Here is a 20,114-nt window from a genome sequence, read left to right as displayed (position 1 = left end):
TCTATGTCAAAGCAATGTAGCTTGACCAGACCTTCTGCCCTGAGATGCACTAAAAGCCTTAAGAAAGAGGTTTGCTTGACAAATAATCCCTGCAGATGGGACCACAATACCTGCCTCTTAGGTTAAACCAACCCATATAAATGTGTGGATTATTTCAAATAACATTGCCTGTTACAACAGGGCTTCCCCACTGGCCTGCTTTTGTGGCTCAGCATGGATCCTTTGCTTTTATATATGCCAGATTTGGAAAAACGTAGAAACGTAGGGTCTACACAAAGCTATAAGCAGGTGGTGAACTATTAGAGGTGTCAGGTTACAACTTTAAGATCTCCCTCAACTTTTAACCTACTTGACTGCCATCCCTCTTTCCCATCCTGTTATCTTTCTAATAAGACTTGCATGATGTAATAATCAGGACTCCAGTTGTACTGCAAGGCATTGAAATAGTTTTCACTGAGTAGACAAATACTTTCCTTATGTACACCTTTAGGAGCCAGGCGAAAACATTCCTCTTTGACCAGGTCTTTGGCTGATTAACATCCAATACCCTTTTAAATGTGTTGTGGAAGGGGGGATTAATGGTTTGGTTTTGTTCTTATTTTTATTACGTATTTTGTCTGTTTTATTGTATTGTTATGTTGTGAACCACCTTGAGATCTATGAATGAAGTGTAGTATATAAATTGAAATGGTGATGATGATGATGATATAGCACAGCCCAATGTGAGCTATTTTTTATTCAGTACTGGGGTGCCAGACTCACAGTATTTCACTGTAGGCTTCAAAGCTGAAGGCTTAAGCACACTTAAATTGATATCTGTAGGACTTCTGTCAATGCATGGTATTGATTTCAACAAGACATAAGCACTACTAACTCCAGAGCACTGTGTGCAAGAAGAGGGCATTATAATACTAACATGGTGAACAGTCTTTGTAACTGATGGCCTATATTCAAAGCCTGAATTATGGATAAAAGGTTGGGAGAAAAATGTTGTCAGGCCTTTAGCAACAGCATTCAATTGCTGATTGGGAATCAAATGGTTAAATGAAAAGAAAAATTGTGTTAGGAGCTCTTCAAATGTGTGTATTATATTTTATTCCAGTAACTAACAGAAATGATCATCCAGGCCAATAAGCTGTGTATGTTGGATAAAACATCTTGGAAAATTCTTTTCCATTCAAAAATATAAAAAGGTGACCTACTTTTCTGCTGGTAGGTATGTTCCTGATCATTTGATCTGTGCTTGAGATATCATTTTTATGACTTATTTAATTTCCTGAGGCCTGTGATGGAATGATGTCATTCAAATATACACTATTTCCTTCTCTTTGTGAAGTTTTTGACCAATGGTTAAAGGTTTCTCACACGTCCTTTTTGTTGGAAATGGTTCTGAACAGATGTGAAGAGCACTTCAAGGCTAGATTCTGTGGCCTACAAACTTCCGATTCACGCTGACATTTTCCAGTTAGAATTCCGGGCCGTCCAGTGAAATGAATGGTGGAGATTTGGGAGAGACAAATTGAAGAACTTCTTCAAAGAGTCCATAGTTAAACTACGGGATTTCCTATGTGGTGCTGGCTGCCAACTTTAAAGAGAAAGTAGACAAGTTCAGACTACTGTGGATAGCTCTCTTCTACCCTCAGGATCAGAGGCAGGAAGACCAGTTTCTGGGAAAGAAGAGCAGGAGAGGGCTCTTGCCCCATGTCCTGTAGGTTTCCCATAGGGACCTGGTTGGCCGCTGTGGAAACACGATGCTGGACTTGATCAGACCCAGGGTCTGATTTAGTGCTGCTCTTCCTACGTTCTTGTTGCATTTCTGTTTTACACTGACAATATAGCAAAGTGAAGATTTGGTGGGACAATGGGATCACAGCCACTCACCTGCTTCCGTTGTAACAAATAGCACATGTGTGTACGTAGGTCCAGCATGCATTATCATGCGCACACCTCACCCTGATTTGAGGTTCGTTGGGCATGTGCACGTATGCATTAAGGATGGGGTAGGACGGCCATGACACTGAATATACCCCTCCCCTCTGAATTCATTGAACACAGCTGGCCATGTGTGAATAGTGATTTACTCTTATTTTATTGTGAGTGAGGTTTCTGTTTTTCTCTGCTTTTGTTCTCCGTTGACACCTCCTCCTTGCCTGCAAAGTCTGAGTCTCAAACCTTTCTCTGTAATGTGATTGCAATCACAGCTCAATGCTGTTGACTGTTATGCCATTGCTGGCTATGATTTACCCCTTGAGTGAAGAGTTTGATAATCACTGATTAATGATGGAGACAAATGGTGTTGACAATTTCTGGACATGGCAATGAACTGAGTAACTGCTTACCAGGGATGTCGGGCTGCCTGCTCACAGGTATATCTTTTGTTTGGGTCTTTCTCCATCAAATTCCGAATAAAATCTTTGGCTGTTTTCAGAGAAGGAAGGAGGAAGTACAAGAAAAGCACACAGTGGTATTAAAGGCTCATCTTAATTTGCACATTGCAGTCATCTAATCCTCTGAAACAATATGATGGTGTCCCACTGGGAGACATAACACTAGGAGATATAGGGTTAGGGTGTCGGTTCTGGTAGTAGATTAAAGTAAGGAGCATTTTATACACATATAAGGCGTTAAAGCAGTCATAAGTCAATCAAGTGAACGACCATACATAATGTAATTCAATTCTACATTTATGTGTCTCCTCAGACTGCCATTTTTATTCATAAAGCCACATCTTCCTTACCGAATTATTATTACTAGATTTCTCATACGTGATGGTAGCTGAATATTTTGGGGACCAGGATTTTGCTCATATAAAGCGTGAACTGAAAAAAGTCAACTTCCATCACAGTGAATGAATCATAGGCTAGGTCTATGCCTTCTAAAAAATGTCTATGACCAGGTCATATAAATTCTGCACCAAGAAATGCTAAATTCTGCAATCTGTATAAATTATTTTAAAATAAGCAAGTGTGGACGAGTCCTCTTATTCCCACATTATGCTTACAATGTGGGAGCTGGAGGAAAAGTGGAATACAAGAAGTGCCAGGATTCAGAAGAAGAGATGAGTATGTACTGTTGGGAAGAGAGGGGAAGGCAGTATTTAAAACAATGTATGATGCAGAAAAAGTATGTTCACTAACAACAAAGGATACTGATATGAATAAGTACCTAATTTGTGATTCTACTTGCTCCTTACCAGAGTCAGAGATATCATCCCAGTATGGAGAGTCAAATTCATATTCTGCTTTAAGGATCTGCTCAAAAAGCTTGGAGTCATTTTCATCATAGAAGGGAGGATACCCACAGAGCCTAATACACACAATTTTTTAAAAAGCAGGACATTTTGAGTCACATGAGAACAAGTGATTGAAGCAGAACTTCAGTTTTTCACAATTAACTTTGGGCTTCCAAATGGAATGTCAGCCTACCCCCCCCCCCCCCGGTATTTCACCATTTTGTGATTCACGGGCCACACAATAATTTTGAGCTGTCCCAAGTGGGCCGTAGGAGTGGAAAGTTACACCATATGCGAAGCTCTGAATTAGGGCATCACTAATTCAGAACTGACTCTATTTTAAGTAAATATACACTTTTTAAGATCCCATAGAATAAGGGCCCAACCACACTTACCTTTCCTTGTGTCTGAGTGCCCCCCTTTCTTTGCTCCAGAGCTTTCCCCACAAAAACACACTCTTAAGAGCTGAAGCTGAGCCAGGGGTGCTGACATGCCCCCCTTTCCCCCGTCCTCTCCTCAGCATGCGGCCAGTGGGGGTGGGACTCATGGAGAGCAATCTTCGCCCTCGCTGGTCCCAGCCCCTCCCAACTCCTGGATGGAGGCTGGGGTGCACGGAAGGCACCTGGCAGTGGGGGGGATGTCGGCCCCTCAATATTGGGGGGAGCTGAGCCCCCAATTCAAAATATTGAGGAGGCTAGAACCCCTTTCACCCCCTATGCCTGGTGCCAGTGATATGAGCAGCCATCAATCTGTGGAAAACCCAAGTTTGCTGTGAAAGTTAGGGGCAAAAAACAAAAAACCACTTGGACAAGGAGCATTGACATGGCTGTCAACTTTTCCCTTTTCTTGTGAGGAATCCTATTTGGAATAAGGGAATTTCCCTTTTAAAAAGGGAAACGTTGACAGCTATGAGCACTGAAGCTCTGCCCAGAAAGAGTGGGGCTAAAGGTACATGGGGATAAGCCCTAAATGAACAATACACAACTCTCTCTCTCCTACAGCAAATGCTAATATTTCCATTGAGAGTCAGCTCAAAAATTGTCATGTGCAAAACAAAGTGACAGTCATTCTTCACAATATTTTTGCCAAGGGACCACTTAGTAAAAATCAGCCTTGACAGGATTTCTTGGGAGCTGTGATGCTTTCTCGCTTGCCTTCAGCCTCCTCCCTCAGTTCTAGGTAAAGGGCATTAATCGAAAACCATTAATCTGGAAGACAAGAAGACTGCTTCTCTGAGTTCCATTTTTCAAATAAGCATCACTTGTGTAGCACACTGATTTGAGATCTATAACGAAATAGTTGCTGCTCAGCATGTTAAAAACCACGCCGTCCAGATTCCAGGGCAGTCCCCCCCAGGCAGAAGGGATGTGGTGGAGCTGGAGAAGAACCGGGCGAAGAAGGCGAAGGGGAAAGAAAAGGCCAGAGAGGCAAAACAGGGTGGGGGGTGCTGCAAGGAGGGTGGGATCATATGGAGTATTCTGGAGGATGCCATGGTTTTTCAACACCACAAACCCATCATGGCTTTCTACCACTTTAACTGTCACAGCTTCCCCCCTAAGAATTGTAACTTGAAGAGATGCCCTAACTTCCCTAACTCCATAAACTATAATTTTCAGAATTCTTAGTGAAGAGGAAATGACTTTTAAATGAGATGGTTTGAGCATTTCTCCCCCTCCCCAATGATGCTTCCCTTCCTTTTTCCCCCCAAGGAGTGTTTCATTCATCCAACATGTGACATCTTCATGTAGGATCGTTGGGCGATTATCTCTCGATCCCCTGGCAGTTGTGTTGTGGGCTGGAGCAATCAATAGATCTGTTCTCAGTGTATAATTGAGGATGACAGTTTTCTGTCAAAAATATTATGCAACCAACAACCAGCTTTTTACTTGATCTTTGTAGCACTATAACCATGTAATCACCACTTTCCCTTACAAAATTTGGCCAAGACAATAGTCCAAGGTAGGCTATCACTTCAGACCAGCCTGCTGAAGCTTATAAGCAGACCTAAAGATAATCACCATTTCTCTGGTGCTTGCTCCAGCCACTAGTTTTCAGAGGTATATTACCAATTGGATAGTTTAGGTAATGGCCTCAGATTTTGGTAATAGATTAACTATGTGGTGGATTAATATTCACACATTGATGCTGGGGGGAAATATAAATGACAAGCTCAAAATTGTTCTGTGTACATTTGTATGTGAACAGAATAAACAACATAGTTTTGAGCAGGTAAACCCCTAAGTGCAGAGATCTCGTAGAGCAGTGGTTCCCAGTTGGCAAAGTACTGTGGACCCCCAGTTTTTCAGAAGCCAAGCCATGGACCCCCTACTTTTGAAAATTTGGGTATCTCTTTTTCTTATATGAATGGTGCCATGGCCCCCTGGGTGGGTTACGTGAACCCCCTGGGGTCTGCAGGCTACCAACTGGGAACTCTTCTCATAGAGCATAACAGATCCCTCTCATCTTACTACTCTTGAGGTGCATACACAGAGTAGGTACTCTGCTGGCCTTCCCTTCTGTGTGGTCAAGGAGCACAGTTCACACGTCTTGAGTGAGTGGATGCAAGATGGCAAGATGCAAGGAACCACTGAGAAGGCGGTCCCTTCTCTGACACAGCCTGGCATATGATGGGTGCAGGGCAGGGAACAGGGCTCTGTTATACCCTGTGGGAATCCCAGGATCCACACCCGCAATGGGCTGAATCTTCCTATTTTAAATATACAAATTGTAACAGGAAAAAAATCTGGGCCCTTCAATGTAGTTGCTTTAAAATAAAATAAAATAAAATGAATATGACATATGGAATAACAGGAAGTTTCAAGCTGCTGAAAGCATACAATATGAATTTTCTGTTTTTTAAAAAGTCTGATCATAAAGCTGCTGAGAACTGGATATGATTAAAATGAAGCATTCAGGGCTGGCACTAAAGCAACCTTAGTATTTCTTATCACATCTTATTTGTCTGAGGTTTTTAACTTTTTTTGAACTTGTAATCTACAATATAGTCAACCGTGCATAAAAAAACAGCACTAAGCCAGAATTAGCTTCTTTCCCCATTGCTCTGTGTCCAGTTCTATCAGGGGACATATGGTATGTATGTATGTATGTATGTATGTATGTATGTATGTATTTATTTATTTATATTAATATTAATATTACTCTGCTAAACCAGCCAGTTCAGATTCTCGGGGCAGCTTCTAATCAGTGAAAATGTCTGCTACAATACAATGATCATAATAAAAACATTAACATATCAGTTGCTTAAAAGCATAGCAGTGTGAGGCAACATCTTAAAATATTTCAGAGACTCAGGGCCAAATCTGATCAGATGGGATCTCTGACCAGAACTTCCACCTCAATGGGGTCACTTGGCTGTGGGACAGAATGGGAAGCAGGGTTAAGCCTTTCCTCCTGCACCATTTTCACAATGAAAATTGCCTCCCCCCTCAAGCTGCTGTTCATCCCATTCAGGAAAACTGATTTTTAGAAAAACGGAATGATACATGAGATCTGATCAAGGGTCTGATTGAAAATGGTGGTCACTGAGCAAACAACCCACTATTAATTATTATTACTTGGCACACTGTGTGTGAAAGTATTTGAGATTAATAATGAGACTCTTGAGAGTCCCATGGACTGCAAGAAGATCAAACGCATCCATTCTTAAGGAAATCAGCCCTGAGTGCTCACTGGAAGGACAGATCGTGAAGCTGAGGCTCCAGTACTTTGGTCACCTCATGAGAAGAGAAGACTCTCTGGAGAAGACACTGATGCTGGGAAAGATGGAGGGCACAAGGAGAAGGGGGTGACAGAGGACGAGATGGTTGGATAGTGTTTTCGAGGTTACCAGCATGAGTTTGACCAAACTGTGGGAGGTAGTGGAGGACAGTGGTGCCTGGCGTGCTCTGGTCCATGGGGTCACGAAGAGTCGGACACGACTAAACGACTAAACAACAACAACAACAAAACTCATTTGATACTACTTACAGAATATATGCAATAACTCCAATGGACCAACAGTCTACTGCTTTGCTGTAGGGTTTCTGGGCAAGAACTTCAGGAGCTGAAAGAAGGAGGGAGAGGGAAGGAAAATCCATAAATGTCACAAAAGCCAATGAATGAGCCAAAATCCAAACACAGAACTCAACAGTTGTTCACTGAAGTTAACATACATTGCCCCTGCTCTATTCAATTGCCACTGAAATATACTCTTGGAATTATGAACCTCAGAAATGCCAGACATTACACACACACACACACACACACACACACACACACGAAGCATTCATCTAAGTCGCTGAGCATGTGGAACAAGGTGCACTCACATTTTGGGATTTTCTCAAATATCTTCCTCCAACAACTCCAAAATCTGCTCTGATGGGTTGCTGGAACCCCCAAAGAAGGTTAGGGGGGGCACATGGGGAGAGACAACAGGGTAAAGCCATGTTGCATGAGTGGGCTTCATTCTCCACATGCAGACCCCTATGTTGAATTCCACTCAACATGTGTGGGGGTGCCATCAATGTAGCCAACATGGCCTCCCCCAGATGTTTCAGAATACAATCCACATCAGCCCCATCCAGCAAGGTCAATAGCCGCAACCTCTGAAGGGCACCACGTTATCCATCTCTGATAAAGACCGGGTGCGTCACAGAAAAACCTAAGTAAAAAGTCAGCTTTCTGCCCCAAGATGCTTTACGATCTAAATTAAGGTAGCTATGATACTATGAGCGTATCTACACTAATTACAGCACTGAGTTAAACTGGTTTAATAGTAATTCCCTTTCCTCGGGGAACCTTAGGAGCTATAGTTCTGTGAGAGGATCAAGGAATTGCTAATATTTTTTTCAGCACCTTGACAAAACTACAATTCATTATTTTTTGAGGGAAGTCATGAGAGTTAAACAATTACAAACTGATATAAGTTTGCAGTGCAGATAAATTTTTCTTGCTCAGAAATATGTGCAAATGGAATATGTTCTACGGTGTTGTTCTCATAATATCACAGAAAGGAAGCCCCTAAAATCACACTTCCCATTTTACATATAAAAACATTACAGAACTATCAGTTAATAGACGAGGAATTGCAGTTTCATACAAGTTTCATCTTCTAGCATTGCACTAATACATGAACAGGCCACTTGCAGAGACGGTTATTTTCGAGAGTGAAGTCTCACATGAAGCTATGCATATGTGTTTGACAGACTGGTAAATTCAGGTCTCTTTATCTCATGTTGGATAGACAATCTGTCATTGTAATCTTCAGGACAATTTTTATTACAGGCAAGCAGAAGTTGGACTGGAGGGCTCTTCAACTTGCATAGATCCACACATTATCCACTGTTCACTCTGCTTTTCTATTCTCTGTGTTCTTTTGCTTCCACACTTGTATGATGTGCACAACCGGCTGAAATGCACTGAAATCAAACACTGGAAATGGTGCATTGGATGCTTTTGAATTCTGGTGCTGGAGGAGACACTTGAGAGTCCCATGGATTGCAAGAAGATCCAACCTCTCCATTCTGAAGGAAATCAGCCCTGAGTGCTCACTGGAAGGACAGATCGTGAAGCTGAGGCTCCAAGACTTTGGCCACCTCATGAGAAGAGAAGACTCCCTGGAAAAGACCCTGATGTTGGGAAAGATGGAGGGCACAAGGAGAAGGGGGCGACAGAGGACGAGATGGTTGGACAGTGTTCTCAAAGCTACAAACATGAGTCTGACCAAACTGCGGGAGGCAGTGGAAGACAGGAGTGCCTGGCGTGCTCTGGTCCATGGGGTCACGAAGAGTCGGACACGACTAAACGACTAAACAACAACACTCTGTTTGACAGCAGCTCTCCAGAGAGTCCAGAGAGCCAGTGTGGTGTAGTGGTTAGGAGCGGTTGTCTCGTAATCTGGGGAACCGGGTTCGCGTCTCCGCTCCTCCACATGCAGCTGCTGGGTGACCTTGGGCCAGTCACACTTCTGTGAAGTCTCTCAGCCCCACTCACCTCACAGAGTGTTTGTTGTGGGGGAGGAAGGGAAAGGAGAATGTTAGCCGCTTTGAGACTCCTTAAAGGGAGTGAAAGGCGGGATATCAAATCCAAACTCTTCCTCTTCTTCTTCTTCATCTTTTCCAGCCCTGCTTGGAGATGCCAGGGACTGACCTGAGATGCTCTGCTGCACACAGAGCAGATGCTCTGCCTTGGTACTGCAGCCTTTCCCTTCATGCAGGTTTTTAGCTAAGGCATTAGTGGTGGACAGCCAAACAGAGTAGTAAGGAGAAGGGCTGCACATTTTAGAAATGTAAGATGAAATATGGTTGGTGGAAATTACTGTTATCACAGTGTCACTTTCTGCAAGCACTACTTCATATTGCAGCCAAGTAATATCATAGAATCGTAGAACTGAAGGGGAACCCGAGGGTCATCTAGTCCAACCCCCTGCAATGCAGAAAACCTGCTCACAGCCATTCCTGGGTGGACTTGAACCACCAACCTTCTGGTTAACAGTCAGACACACTGACCCATTGTGCCACCATAATCACTTGGTTCCATTTTATGTTTTCATGTCCTCGGTCAGAAACATTTGAGAAATAAACTTTATATTTCTTATTTATGTATATATTTTGAGGCTTAGGCAAGGAAGAAAATGCTTGCTTCTGCAAAGGAGTGGCAAAATCCTCTCCTCCCATCTCAAGCATTTCTGAGCCAACAGCTGACAGATGGATGAGGGGAGTCAGTCCTGTTCCACCTGCTAATGGATATGAGCCACTCCTGATTGTCACCTTCCTGGCATGAGCCCCACGTCCACCATTTGAAATGCTAAGATTTTAAAGAGTTTTTATTTTTAAACTGTGAATCATACTCATGAGCAGCATCTGACAGATCAGAGGATGGTAAATAAAAACAAGAAGGAGAAAAAAAGGGTGGAAGGCCATCAATTTCCTGCCAAGAAAAAACAAAACACAAAACTTTTGGAAACTTGAAAAAGACACGTTTCACAACAGCTTTGATTCACACTGATCACTAAGAAATCCTGACAGTTCTGCAGCAGTGTGCTGCCAAATGGAAGATTTGGGACAAGACAACAATCTAGTGCAGTGTGTCACCATGGTATGCTTCCTCTCCTGCAAAGGGATCTGAGAGAGACAGCTGTCACTGCCCCTCTAGCAAGCTGACTAATGATCTGCCTTGGCTGTCAGAAGCAGGGCTAGCTGTCTGTCACAAAGTGATAGGAATTAACGCCAAGCAAAAGTTGTCTACAAACTAAGGATTGGGGTAGGGAACTTGTGCCTTCCTGCATGCTGCCACTGCACATTTATGGCACTTATCTGTGATTGTGATTGTTGCTTCATATTGTGTCATCCATGAATGTTGTGTGAGATAACCACTCCTTGCCTCAACAGGCTTACAAATTGAGAGACAGAAACAAAGGAGACAAGAGAGAAAGGAGCGGAAAATGGAGTCAAACATCAGAAAAATTCCAAGGGAAGCAAAATGAGTTTTTCATAGGGCTTTCACGTATCTATTTTTGTTATCAATAATACAGGGAGACTCAGTCAGCATCACTTCAAATCATCAGTTAACATGACTCCAAATAACCCTCCCAGCAGCTCCCTATTTCCACAAAACATCGTTTCCTTCTCACATCAGCTACTGTTTTAGAAAATATAATGGGATTATTTTCTGAAAATAGAAGTAAAAAGCTCTCATCCTCCGTCACTTTTCAATCAAGAGAATGAAGTGGGGGAGGAGAGAGAGATGCTTGTTAGAGACATATTGTTTCTGATCAATGATCCCCAACACATTTTAATTAAGAAAGATAAGTAAGCAATATGAACTGTTCAAATGAGCTTTCTTAGCTCTCATGCAACTCATAGATTGAACTTCAGAAAGAAGGTTTCTAGTTGAATTTCACAAAACCAAACTAACTCCAAAATATAATCTGGTACAAGCTGTACACTAATTCACAAAATAATATCACATGTGTTGGTATGATCCTTACACAGAATTTTGAGGAATATCAAATCTGCTCCATGTTTCAAGATTACCAAGAAAAACAGTTACCATGTGCACATGCATGTCTGTGTGCAGTCTTATGCCTGACACTTGTGGCAAATTCCTAGCCAATTCCCAGAATTTGCCAGGAGGATGCATGTGACATGGTCCAAGACCATGTCACATTGGCTGAGCAGTTGCACTGGCATGTTCCAGGGTGCCCAGTTCAAGATTCTTGGCTATGTCTCTGTCTCTCTCACCCACCACAAGATTATTTGCCTCCTTTTTATTCTATTAATACCAGTTTTTGCCCTCTGAAGAGTTCTGTGAAACTAAGAAGTTTGTTCCATCTTTCAATTTTGATTGGTCCAGTGAAAGTACTATCACATGCCTATCTGACTTTCTTTAGTAGTTTTAAATAAATGGCAGGATAAAACCCTAACAGGCTTGAGCTAAGCATGCACTTCCTCTTTGTGTAGCCTTGACTAGGTGATATTTGGAACTCTTGGATCTGACATTGTTGGGGGACTTTTATAGTACTGTATGCACTCTGCAACACTAAATGTAAATATAAATACATGTAGGCATCCCAAATTCTATGACAACAAAAGCTGAATTTTGTGAACTTTATAAATAATGCATTGCTTGGGCCCATCCATTCTCCCATTTCTGCCATGATTTCAATGCACAGATCTGTGATTGTAGGCATGGTTATTTTCCTCCCACCACTTTTTCTGGGAAAACCTGCTGTTCACTCCTCAATTGGGTTTTCCTCAGCTTGACATTACTTTGTCCTGATTCAACAATAAACAGTGGGTTTTCTAAGGGAAAGCGGAAGGAAAAAACACCACTTGGGTTCTGTGGCTAGAAACCGTGGCACAAATGGAAGTGTGGCTGAGCCCTTTATTATGCAATGTTGCACTCATGAAGCCTTTTACACAAGTCCATAGCTCTCCTTGCCCATGGAAGCAAAGCCTAAGGATGAGTAACAGAACAGATGTACATCCCTCCTCTATTCATCCCTTCTCCATTTTATCCTCTCCCTCTCTTGGCTTTTAGACTGCAGGTTCTCCTCGGGGCAGGGACCGGTTTTCTCATTGTTATGCTGCACATTGATGGCACCACGCATGCAAGCAAATAATAAAAATGAGGACCATCAACCCGCCCCAAAAAGCAGGCTGAGATTTTTAGGGTGCTGACTTTTGAGGCCAATATTATATCCTGACTACATTTCCTGAGCTCTCAAGGATTCAGGGAGCTTATTTGTAGCTTAGATCAGGGATAGCCTACATGTTCACACTCCAGAGTTTATGAACTCCCTCCCATCAGTCCCAGCCAGCATGGGCAACGGTTGAGAATGACGGGAGCTGTAATTTAACATCTGGAGGGCAACACATTAGCTAGCCTTGACCCAGACAAAATCACGGGCCTTTTAAAGACAATTAACTACAAGTAGAGAAAAATTAATTGGAAACCTCAAAATAAATGCATCTCATATATTATAGATACAATATATATGACTTTTTATAGTTAATTCAAAATGTGATGCAGGATATATAAACTGTATATGCAACTTTGTAACTTTGTTCAAATGCTACAACTGAACTGGCAGATGCAAAGATGTGCATTAGGAGATGGTAACTTCAAGTTTCAGACACCTCTCAGATCTAGCCAATTATCTTCAACATCTAAGAGTGAAACTAAATTTAGATAAAAGCTGTAGGGGCAACAGGATTGGGACCAGAACATGTGGGGAAGGCTTTTCCCCAACCCTTTCCTCCTGTGTCATAAACCCAGAGCAAATAATCTCCTAGAAGCTACTGTTGGTACCAGAGGCCTTTACAGCCCTGACCAGCCAAGGCCAAACGTTACCCGTCAACCATGAATTGTGGCTTGCTAGGTGCCGGATACCCCTCCCACTGTTTCTTTACTTCCAGGAAGGCAACAAAAGCAAAAATCTTAAATAGGTTCCCTGAGGCAACAATATATGGCTGTTGGACTGCACGTGGCTTGGTGAGTTACCATAAACAATTGTTCTAGTCTGAACCAGTGCAGAAAATGCCAGGGATATCGGTGGAAAATTCACATGAAACAAGTCCTGAAAATTATGCTGTAACATGCTTACCGACATATCCTGGGGTGCCACATGCTGTGGACATGACGTCGCCATTACCTTCCATTTTTGACAGTCCAAAATCACTTATCATTATTTTAGATTCTTCATCTTGGCTGTAGTACAACAGGTTTTCAGGCTGCAGGGATATTAAGAAAACAAACCTAAGACATGAATATTGGGTTAAATAATGTATCTCTCTATTTCATATGCCATCCAGTTTCTTAATATAATAATTCTTTTAAATCTCTACTTGCCAGATGTATGGTTTAGCACGAAAATGTCTTGGGACAACTTACTAAGACACAGGATGTCATTGAGTAGTGTGAGCAGATGCAAGTGGGGATCAGGCTCTTGAACTCTTAGTCGTGTCTCTTGTAGTTCTTTTGTTTTTTACCTTTAACAGCAATGCAGAAGGTGGAATTTTTTTCAGGTGCAACTGATTGGAACAGTAGCTGATGATATTCCCCTCTCCATATAATTATAAAAGGTAGAGGAGCCTCATACTCTTTTGCATTTAAGTCATCCTAGGTAAGGTGGGCTGTCATCTTTTTCTGACCAGACTCCTTTGCTTCTAACAGCTGCAGTGAAGCAGACATTCAACAGAAGGAGTGTTCTTCACATCAAAGACTGTGGATTTCTGCCCCCATCACACAAGCATGAAAGATTCAGTAATTTGGTCGGAAAAAAGGTTGAAGTTTGGCGGCATTTGGTCTTCTATTCACTTTCAAGCAAAGATGCACCTGCACCTCCTTTTTTACCTAATATGTTTCAGAAACATCTGGCACAGATTGCACCACATGGCAGGTGTGTGTGTGTGTTGCAGCCCTTCTGAGGCACAAACAGCAGCAATACTGCAATTGCAATGAAGTTTCACAAAGAAATCAACCAAGGACTATAGAGAAAACTTCTAGGTCCGGTTGAAAGGAAGCAAGTTCTTCATGTTACAACAGTGTCATGCACAACATTGCCCCCCCCCCCCCGCTTTCAGGACCAGACTGAAGGCTGGGGACAACTGTAAGTGGTGAGTTGCGGCCAAACCTCTGGCTTAAAAAGGTACCCAGGTACACTTCACAAACACTGAATTCATCTCAGGATGGTTCTGTGCAGCCTCCTGAGGCATCATACAGAGGCAGGGTTCAGTAGCAAGGTATAGAAACACAAGACAAACTACTTCAGAGAAACGTTTATACAGGCAGAAACACCCGTGGAGGCAAAGGTATGGCTAATGAAGCAAAAATAATCTGTTGTATTCAATAAAATTGTATCCCTATATTCATTTGTGTTCAAGTGATTGAAAAGGATGCTGAGTACCTGAAATAATAAAAATGGGGACTGAAAGTGTTTGGTGGAGCAGAGGTGCTGTATTCTCTGCTCCAGAGAAGCGGACACGGAGCAATGGATCCAAACTACAAGAAAGAAGATTCCACCTAAACATTAGGAAGAACTTCCTGACAGTAAGAGCTGTTGGACAGTGGAATTTGCTGCCAAGGAGTGTGGTGGAGTCTCCTTCTTTGGAGGTCTTTAAGCAGAGGCTTGACAACCATATGTCAGGAGTGCTCTGATGGTGTTTCCTGCTTGGCAGGGGGTTGGACTCGATGGCCCTTGTGGTCTCTTCCAACTCTATGATTCTATGATTCTCTCTCTCTCTCACTCCTGGTATGAAGTAAGCCTCCCATTAAATTGCCAGGCAGTTATATTCATGCAAATCTGGCTTCAGATCAACATCAAACCCCCCAAAGGCTGATCTGCTATGAAGTGTGTAACCTGCTACACATTCTTTTAATAATTCATTAACATCCAATGAAACATTTCCTTAACACAAACACTTTGGAGAATTTTGATTTTCCTTCTGGGTCTGCTACATCACCACTGTTTGGGGTCCTTTTCTTTGGTCAGACACTGTGCAGCCTCTGTTTAATGAACTTACTGTATTTTTCGCCCTATAGGACGCACTTTTCCCCCTCCAAAAATGAAGGGGAAATGTGTGTGCGTCCTATGGGGCGAATGCAGGCTTTCGCTGAAGCCTGGAGAGCGACCCCTCACGCTCTCCAGACTTCAGGAAGCTCTTGGCAAGCCGTGGGAGAGCTGGGCGAAGTCGCGCAGCTCTCCCACCTCTTGCGGAGAGCTGCCTCCACCCAGAAGCCTGGGGGGCGCTGAGCTCAGCGCCCCCCAGGCTTCGGGCGGCTCTCCGCAAGTTGCACAGCTCTCCCACAGCTTGCGGATAGCAGCCTGTTCTGGGGGATGGGGTCGGGGGAAGCTCGTGCTTCCCCAGCCCCATGCCTGGGGGGGAAATATTTTTTTCCCTTTATTTCCCCCCCAAAAAACTAGGTGCGCCCTATGGGCCGGTGCGACATATGGGGCGAAAAATACGGTAGTGTGTTCCTGGAAGCTACCTTGCAGGATGAGGCCTTGGAACACATTTCAATTCATGCACAGAGAGGTGGTCAGCATTTCCCATAACAGTAGGGACAGAGATACCAAGAAAGTGGTACAAATTCCTACCATAATTTTACATATTCCTTTTATAAACCCAACATATATTCCAGCCAGGAGATTCCAAGAAATGACAAGAAACAGATGGAATGATTTAATACTGCTGCATTCCCTGGTCAAAACCCAAAGCTGATGTAAAGAGCTGCACCACCATTTAAGGCGTCATCATCATATTATGATAGAATTCAAAACTTTGCCTTGCAGCCTAAGTCAGGCAGGCATTTCTAGCGGGTGGATTCAGGTGTCTGTGGATGCAGCCACAGACCTTTCAGAATTATTGGGTCGTTATATAAACTCCCAAGTCATTTGCAAATTAATTCCTTTTCATGCTCCTTCTTTGAGTCACATTTCATAGTTCTCTTTGGCATGTGCTGCTAATAAGCTTAAGCTGTTTAAAAAACATAGCAAGGAATTCCTTTAGGTACAAAATGTAGAAGATTTAAAATAGCTTATCCAGACCATTGTCTGAATTACTTGAGTTTGCTCTTCAGAGCTTCTGTGTCAGGAATAATTCTTATAAGCTATTTCCTGCAAATCACATTATTTTAGGATAAGCCTGGGTTTGCAAAGAAGATACTAAGCAACTAATTCTTGAGCTGAATTGAACTAACAGTCTAACAAACAGGACATGTAAAATTACTAACAGCCCAGCTTCTCCTCACACTCCTTTTATTCCCAACAGGCATGAACTCCTGCCAATAAAGTGTCCCAAATTTTTATAGTACCAGCTTCTATGGCACAAACAGCTACAATCATAAATAACCATGGAAGGTCATGATGGAGGGTGGGAAGGTTTTCCCAAGAACATCCAGGGAAATGCTAAAAGTCTCTTAAAGTTGCCTGCATCTGCAGCCACAGAGGTATTGCTGATGAGACACGAGACCCATAAGAGAGAGCCTTCTGCAGAGTTTCACATTATGTATGACACTGGGTCATGCTTAGTTCGCCCCAACCTGCTCCATAATATTATTTCATTCATTCAGCAGACGCATTATCGTATGCTTTAGCTCCCAAAGTGCTTACTTAAACATTTAAATTGCAGTTACACAAAAAACTAAAACAACAATACAAACTGAACAGCTAAGATTCCAGCATGAATCAAAACTGATTGGCTTAAAAGGTGTATTTTATTCTCCTGGCACCAAAAAGAAGCCAGATGCCAAATGAGCATCCCTGTAGTGGAAGCACCAAAGACACCATGGATTGGATCCAGACGTCTGTTGATTTCAGCCCCACTGAAATCAATGGGGCAATTTAGTCATGACTGAAGTCCCACTGATTCAATGAATAGTGCAAAGTGAAACTAATTTAATATGGATCCAAACCCCATGGAATTGCCAGCCACTAGTGCAGGGTGGTAGAAAGGGGACAAATTGTATGATGGCATGGCACCATGCAGTGAATTTCATAAGATGGTTCTTTTTTGCCAACTAATTTTCATTAGTTTTCAAAAAATTTAACGAATTTACATCCAATTAATACAATTTAATACAAATTTTCAGTTGACTTCCCACCCTGTTTCTGCAGTGTTTCCCCTCCCTTCTTGCTGCATCATAGCACATACTTTGTTCTACTTCCCAATCCTTTACTTAAAATAGTTTAACATTTTATCATTAATTGTTTTTTCCTTTACCCTTTTCCATATTTCAGTTACTGCTAGTACTATTATTTAACTATAACATATTTTTGATAAATCCAGTCATAGAATCATAGAATGGTAGAGTTGGAAGGGACCCCAAGGGACATCTAGTCCAACCCCCTGCAATGAGGGAATCTCAGCTAAAGCTCCCAAGACATATGGCCATCCAGCCACTGTTTAAAAAGCTCCAAGGAAGGAGAATCCACGATCTCCGGAGGGAGACCCTTCCACTGTCAAACCGCTCTTACTGTCAGAAAGTTCTTCCTGATGTTGAGTCGGAATCTCCTTTCTTGAAACTTGAAGCCATGGGCAGGAGAAAACAAGCTTGTTCCCTCTTCCCTGTGACAGCCCTTGAAATATTTGAAGATGGCTACCCTATCTCCTCTCAGTCTCCTCTTTTCCAGACTAAACAGACCCAGCTCCAAATGAAGCAGTAAACATCCTTCAAACTTCACCAACACACGACAGGATTGTTCCTGAAACCTTTTTCAACACCATATCAATAAGGGCGCCTTTTAAACTTTTAACCAATTATCTGAAATAAAAGGGGATCGGTCACTCACGCAACCGGTGTCTGAGGCTTTTCCCTGGCATGGATGGAGTCGTGCCTCCAGCAAAGAGTTCCACCTCCACTGATGACAGAAGCAGGCTTCAAACGGTGTCCGTGGGTTCACATCATCCCCCCCCCAACTGCCCAGATGAGCCTCCTCTACCCCCTTCCCGCCAACCAGGCCTCCCTGGGGCTCCAGAGAGCCTCAGGGCAGCTACTTCCATCTCTGTGGCCAGAAATGGAAGTCTGAATTTCATCAGATGTTATTAGAGGATTGGGAGAACTAGACATGGTCTTGTTCTTTTTGGTGACAGCCCTTTGGAACACCTGATTCTACTCCCAAAGACATGGGAAACTTTGAAACAAGAAACTGAGAAAGAACAAGGCTTATAGTGTCAACAGCTGTTTCTGATGGTATAATATAGATCTGTCCTGTTAGCAAATTACCTTACCTTGAGGTCTCTGTGAACAATGCCCATTCTGTGAAGATAATACACAGCGTCTAACACCTGCCGTATCAGAGTGCTGGCATCTTTCTCAGTGTAAAATCCTTTCTCTACGATGCGGTCAAATAGTTCACCTCCAGACACACTGGAAAAAACCATAAGGCATGGTAATGTTAATATAGGTTAGACAAAAAATGGCAGGAAAGTTAAAAGAAATAGAATCCTTTCTTTAGCCATTTCTTTCTTATGCATACATTCATGTTGATCTAGATTAGGATTATAAAACAGAGCTGAGAACTGGAATTTTCCCCTTTTACTAAAATGAACGACCTTTTCTATTATTCTTCCTTGTTTGTTCTACATTGCTTTCATATTGATTCTTTAACTGTGATTGCAGGGGGTTGGACTAGATGACCCTTTGGATTCCTTCCAGCGCTATAATTCTATGATTCTATTATTTCCTAGAAAATACAGTACAGGCATTCAAATTGATGCTGATTTCTCTCTATTACAATGGTGAAACAATGGGAATGAAAAGGTCAGAAGATAACAGCAACAACACCCCACCCACCAAGATTCACACACACTGCTTCAAAATATGAAAAGTGTTTTGCATTAAAAGGATTCATCTGAAATTTTCCACAACTGATACTACTAATAATGGATTGATATGTTCACCTGGTACTCAGAAAGAACTTAAATAATGTATTAAAAGTCCAAAATACATTTCAGCAAATCAAGGAAGATGCTCACATTTTTGCTTAAACTCACTGGTGAATTAGAAACACAATGAAGGGATTGGGAAGAAGCAGAGATTGTATATTTTAGTTCCAGAAGAGAAGTTGTCTTTGGGGCTGGTTCATACATGATGGTATCTTTTCAAAGTCCATGTAGTCAGGTTTTTTGCTCTGTGTGTGCTGTACAAAAAAATACAACCATGTACAACCAGCAAACGACACAGGACACACGTGAACTCCATGTGAGTTCTTGCCTGAAAGTGCCTTCTGTGTTTGAAATGTTTTATATATATATTATTAGCCCTTCGCAGCAACATAGCTAGGGGGGTGCACAAGGGGTGGGTTGCCATTTACCTTTGGGGCAGAAAGCCAGAGCTCCAGGTGGCACCACTTGCAAAGGCAGGGCATTCTGGGGCTGCACTTGCAGGTGCCAGAGCCACCGTGACCCAAAAAAGCAGTGCAGGGCTGGCGCACGCCTGGCACATCCCCCTCAGCTGCCCTCCAACTGGAGGGAACATGAGAGGGACGCAGGTGCTCTGGTGGCGTGCCCTGCCCCCATGGCAAAGCTGGCCCTTAGCTTTTGGTAGCAGAGAAGAGGAGGAGGAGGAGGAGGAGGAGGAGGAGGAAGAAGAAGAAGAAGAAGAAGAAGAAGAAGAAGAAGAAGAAGAAGAAGAAGAAGAAGAAGAAGAAGAAGAAGAGTGTTTGTTGTGGCACCTTGTGAACAGAATTCCTTGTGAAGTCATAGACAGCATGCTAATTTGTCAGATATTTTATTTACTTTCTGACTGACAACGTGAATCAACACATTTACTTTAGCTAGCCAATGCCAATGCCAGCTCCCCCTTCCTTACTGTGTTTTGTCACTAGCTGTGTTTTCTTATTCACACAACTTGTCTTCCCCATTTTTACCAGGTTCTCCTC

At 42.6% G+C, this 20,114-nt stretch overlaps 1 protein-coding gene across 1 annotated transcript in view; it reads right to left on the bottom strand.

Moving 5' to 3' along the window:
* The window catches only part of CAMK1D (calcium/calmodulin dependent protein kinase ID), a 214,204-nt gene that overhangs the window by 16,747 nt on the left and 177,343 nt on the right, over nucleotides 1-20,114 (bottom strand). The window contains exons 4-8 of the mRNA XM_028747312.2: nucleotides 18,463-18,601; nucleotides 13,338-13,464; nucleotides 7,220-7,295; nucleotides 3,194-3,306; nucleotides 2,340-2,418 (exon numbers count right to left, since the gene is read on the bottom strand). Of these exons, the coding sequence (XP_028603145.2) occupies nucleotides 2,340-2,418; nucleotides 3,194-3,306; nucleotides 7,220-7,295; nucleotides 13,338-13,464; nucleotides 18,463-18,601 (534 nt within the window). The remainder of the gene's footprint in view (nucleotides 1-2,339; nucleotides 2,419-3,193; nucleotides 3,307-7,219; nucleotides 7,296-13,337; nucleotides 13,465-18,462; nucleotides 18,602-20,114) is intronic.

The sequence above is a fragment of the Podarcis muralis genome, chromosome 10 (assembly GCF_964188315.1).
Source record: "Podarcis muralis chromosome 10, rPodMur119.hap1.1, whole genome shotgun sequence".
NCBI lineage: Eukaryota > Metazoa > Chordata > Lepidosauria > Squamata > Lacertidae > Podarcis > Podarcis muralis.
The sequence above is the reverse complement of the archived record's forward strand: the minus strand, read 5'-3'. Positions and strand labels throughout refer to the sequence as shown.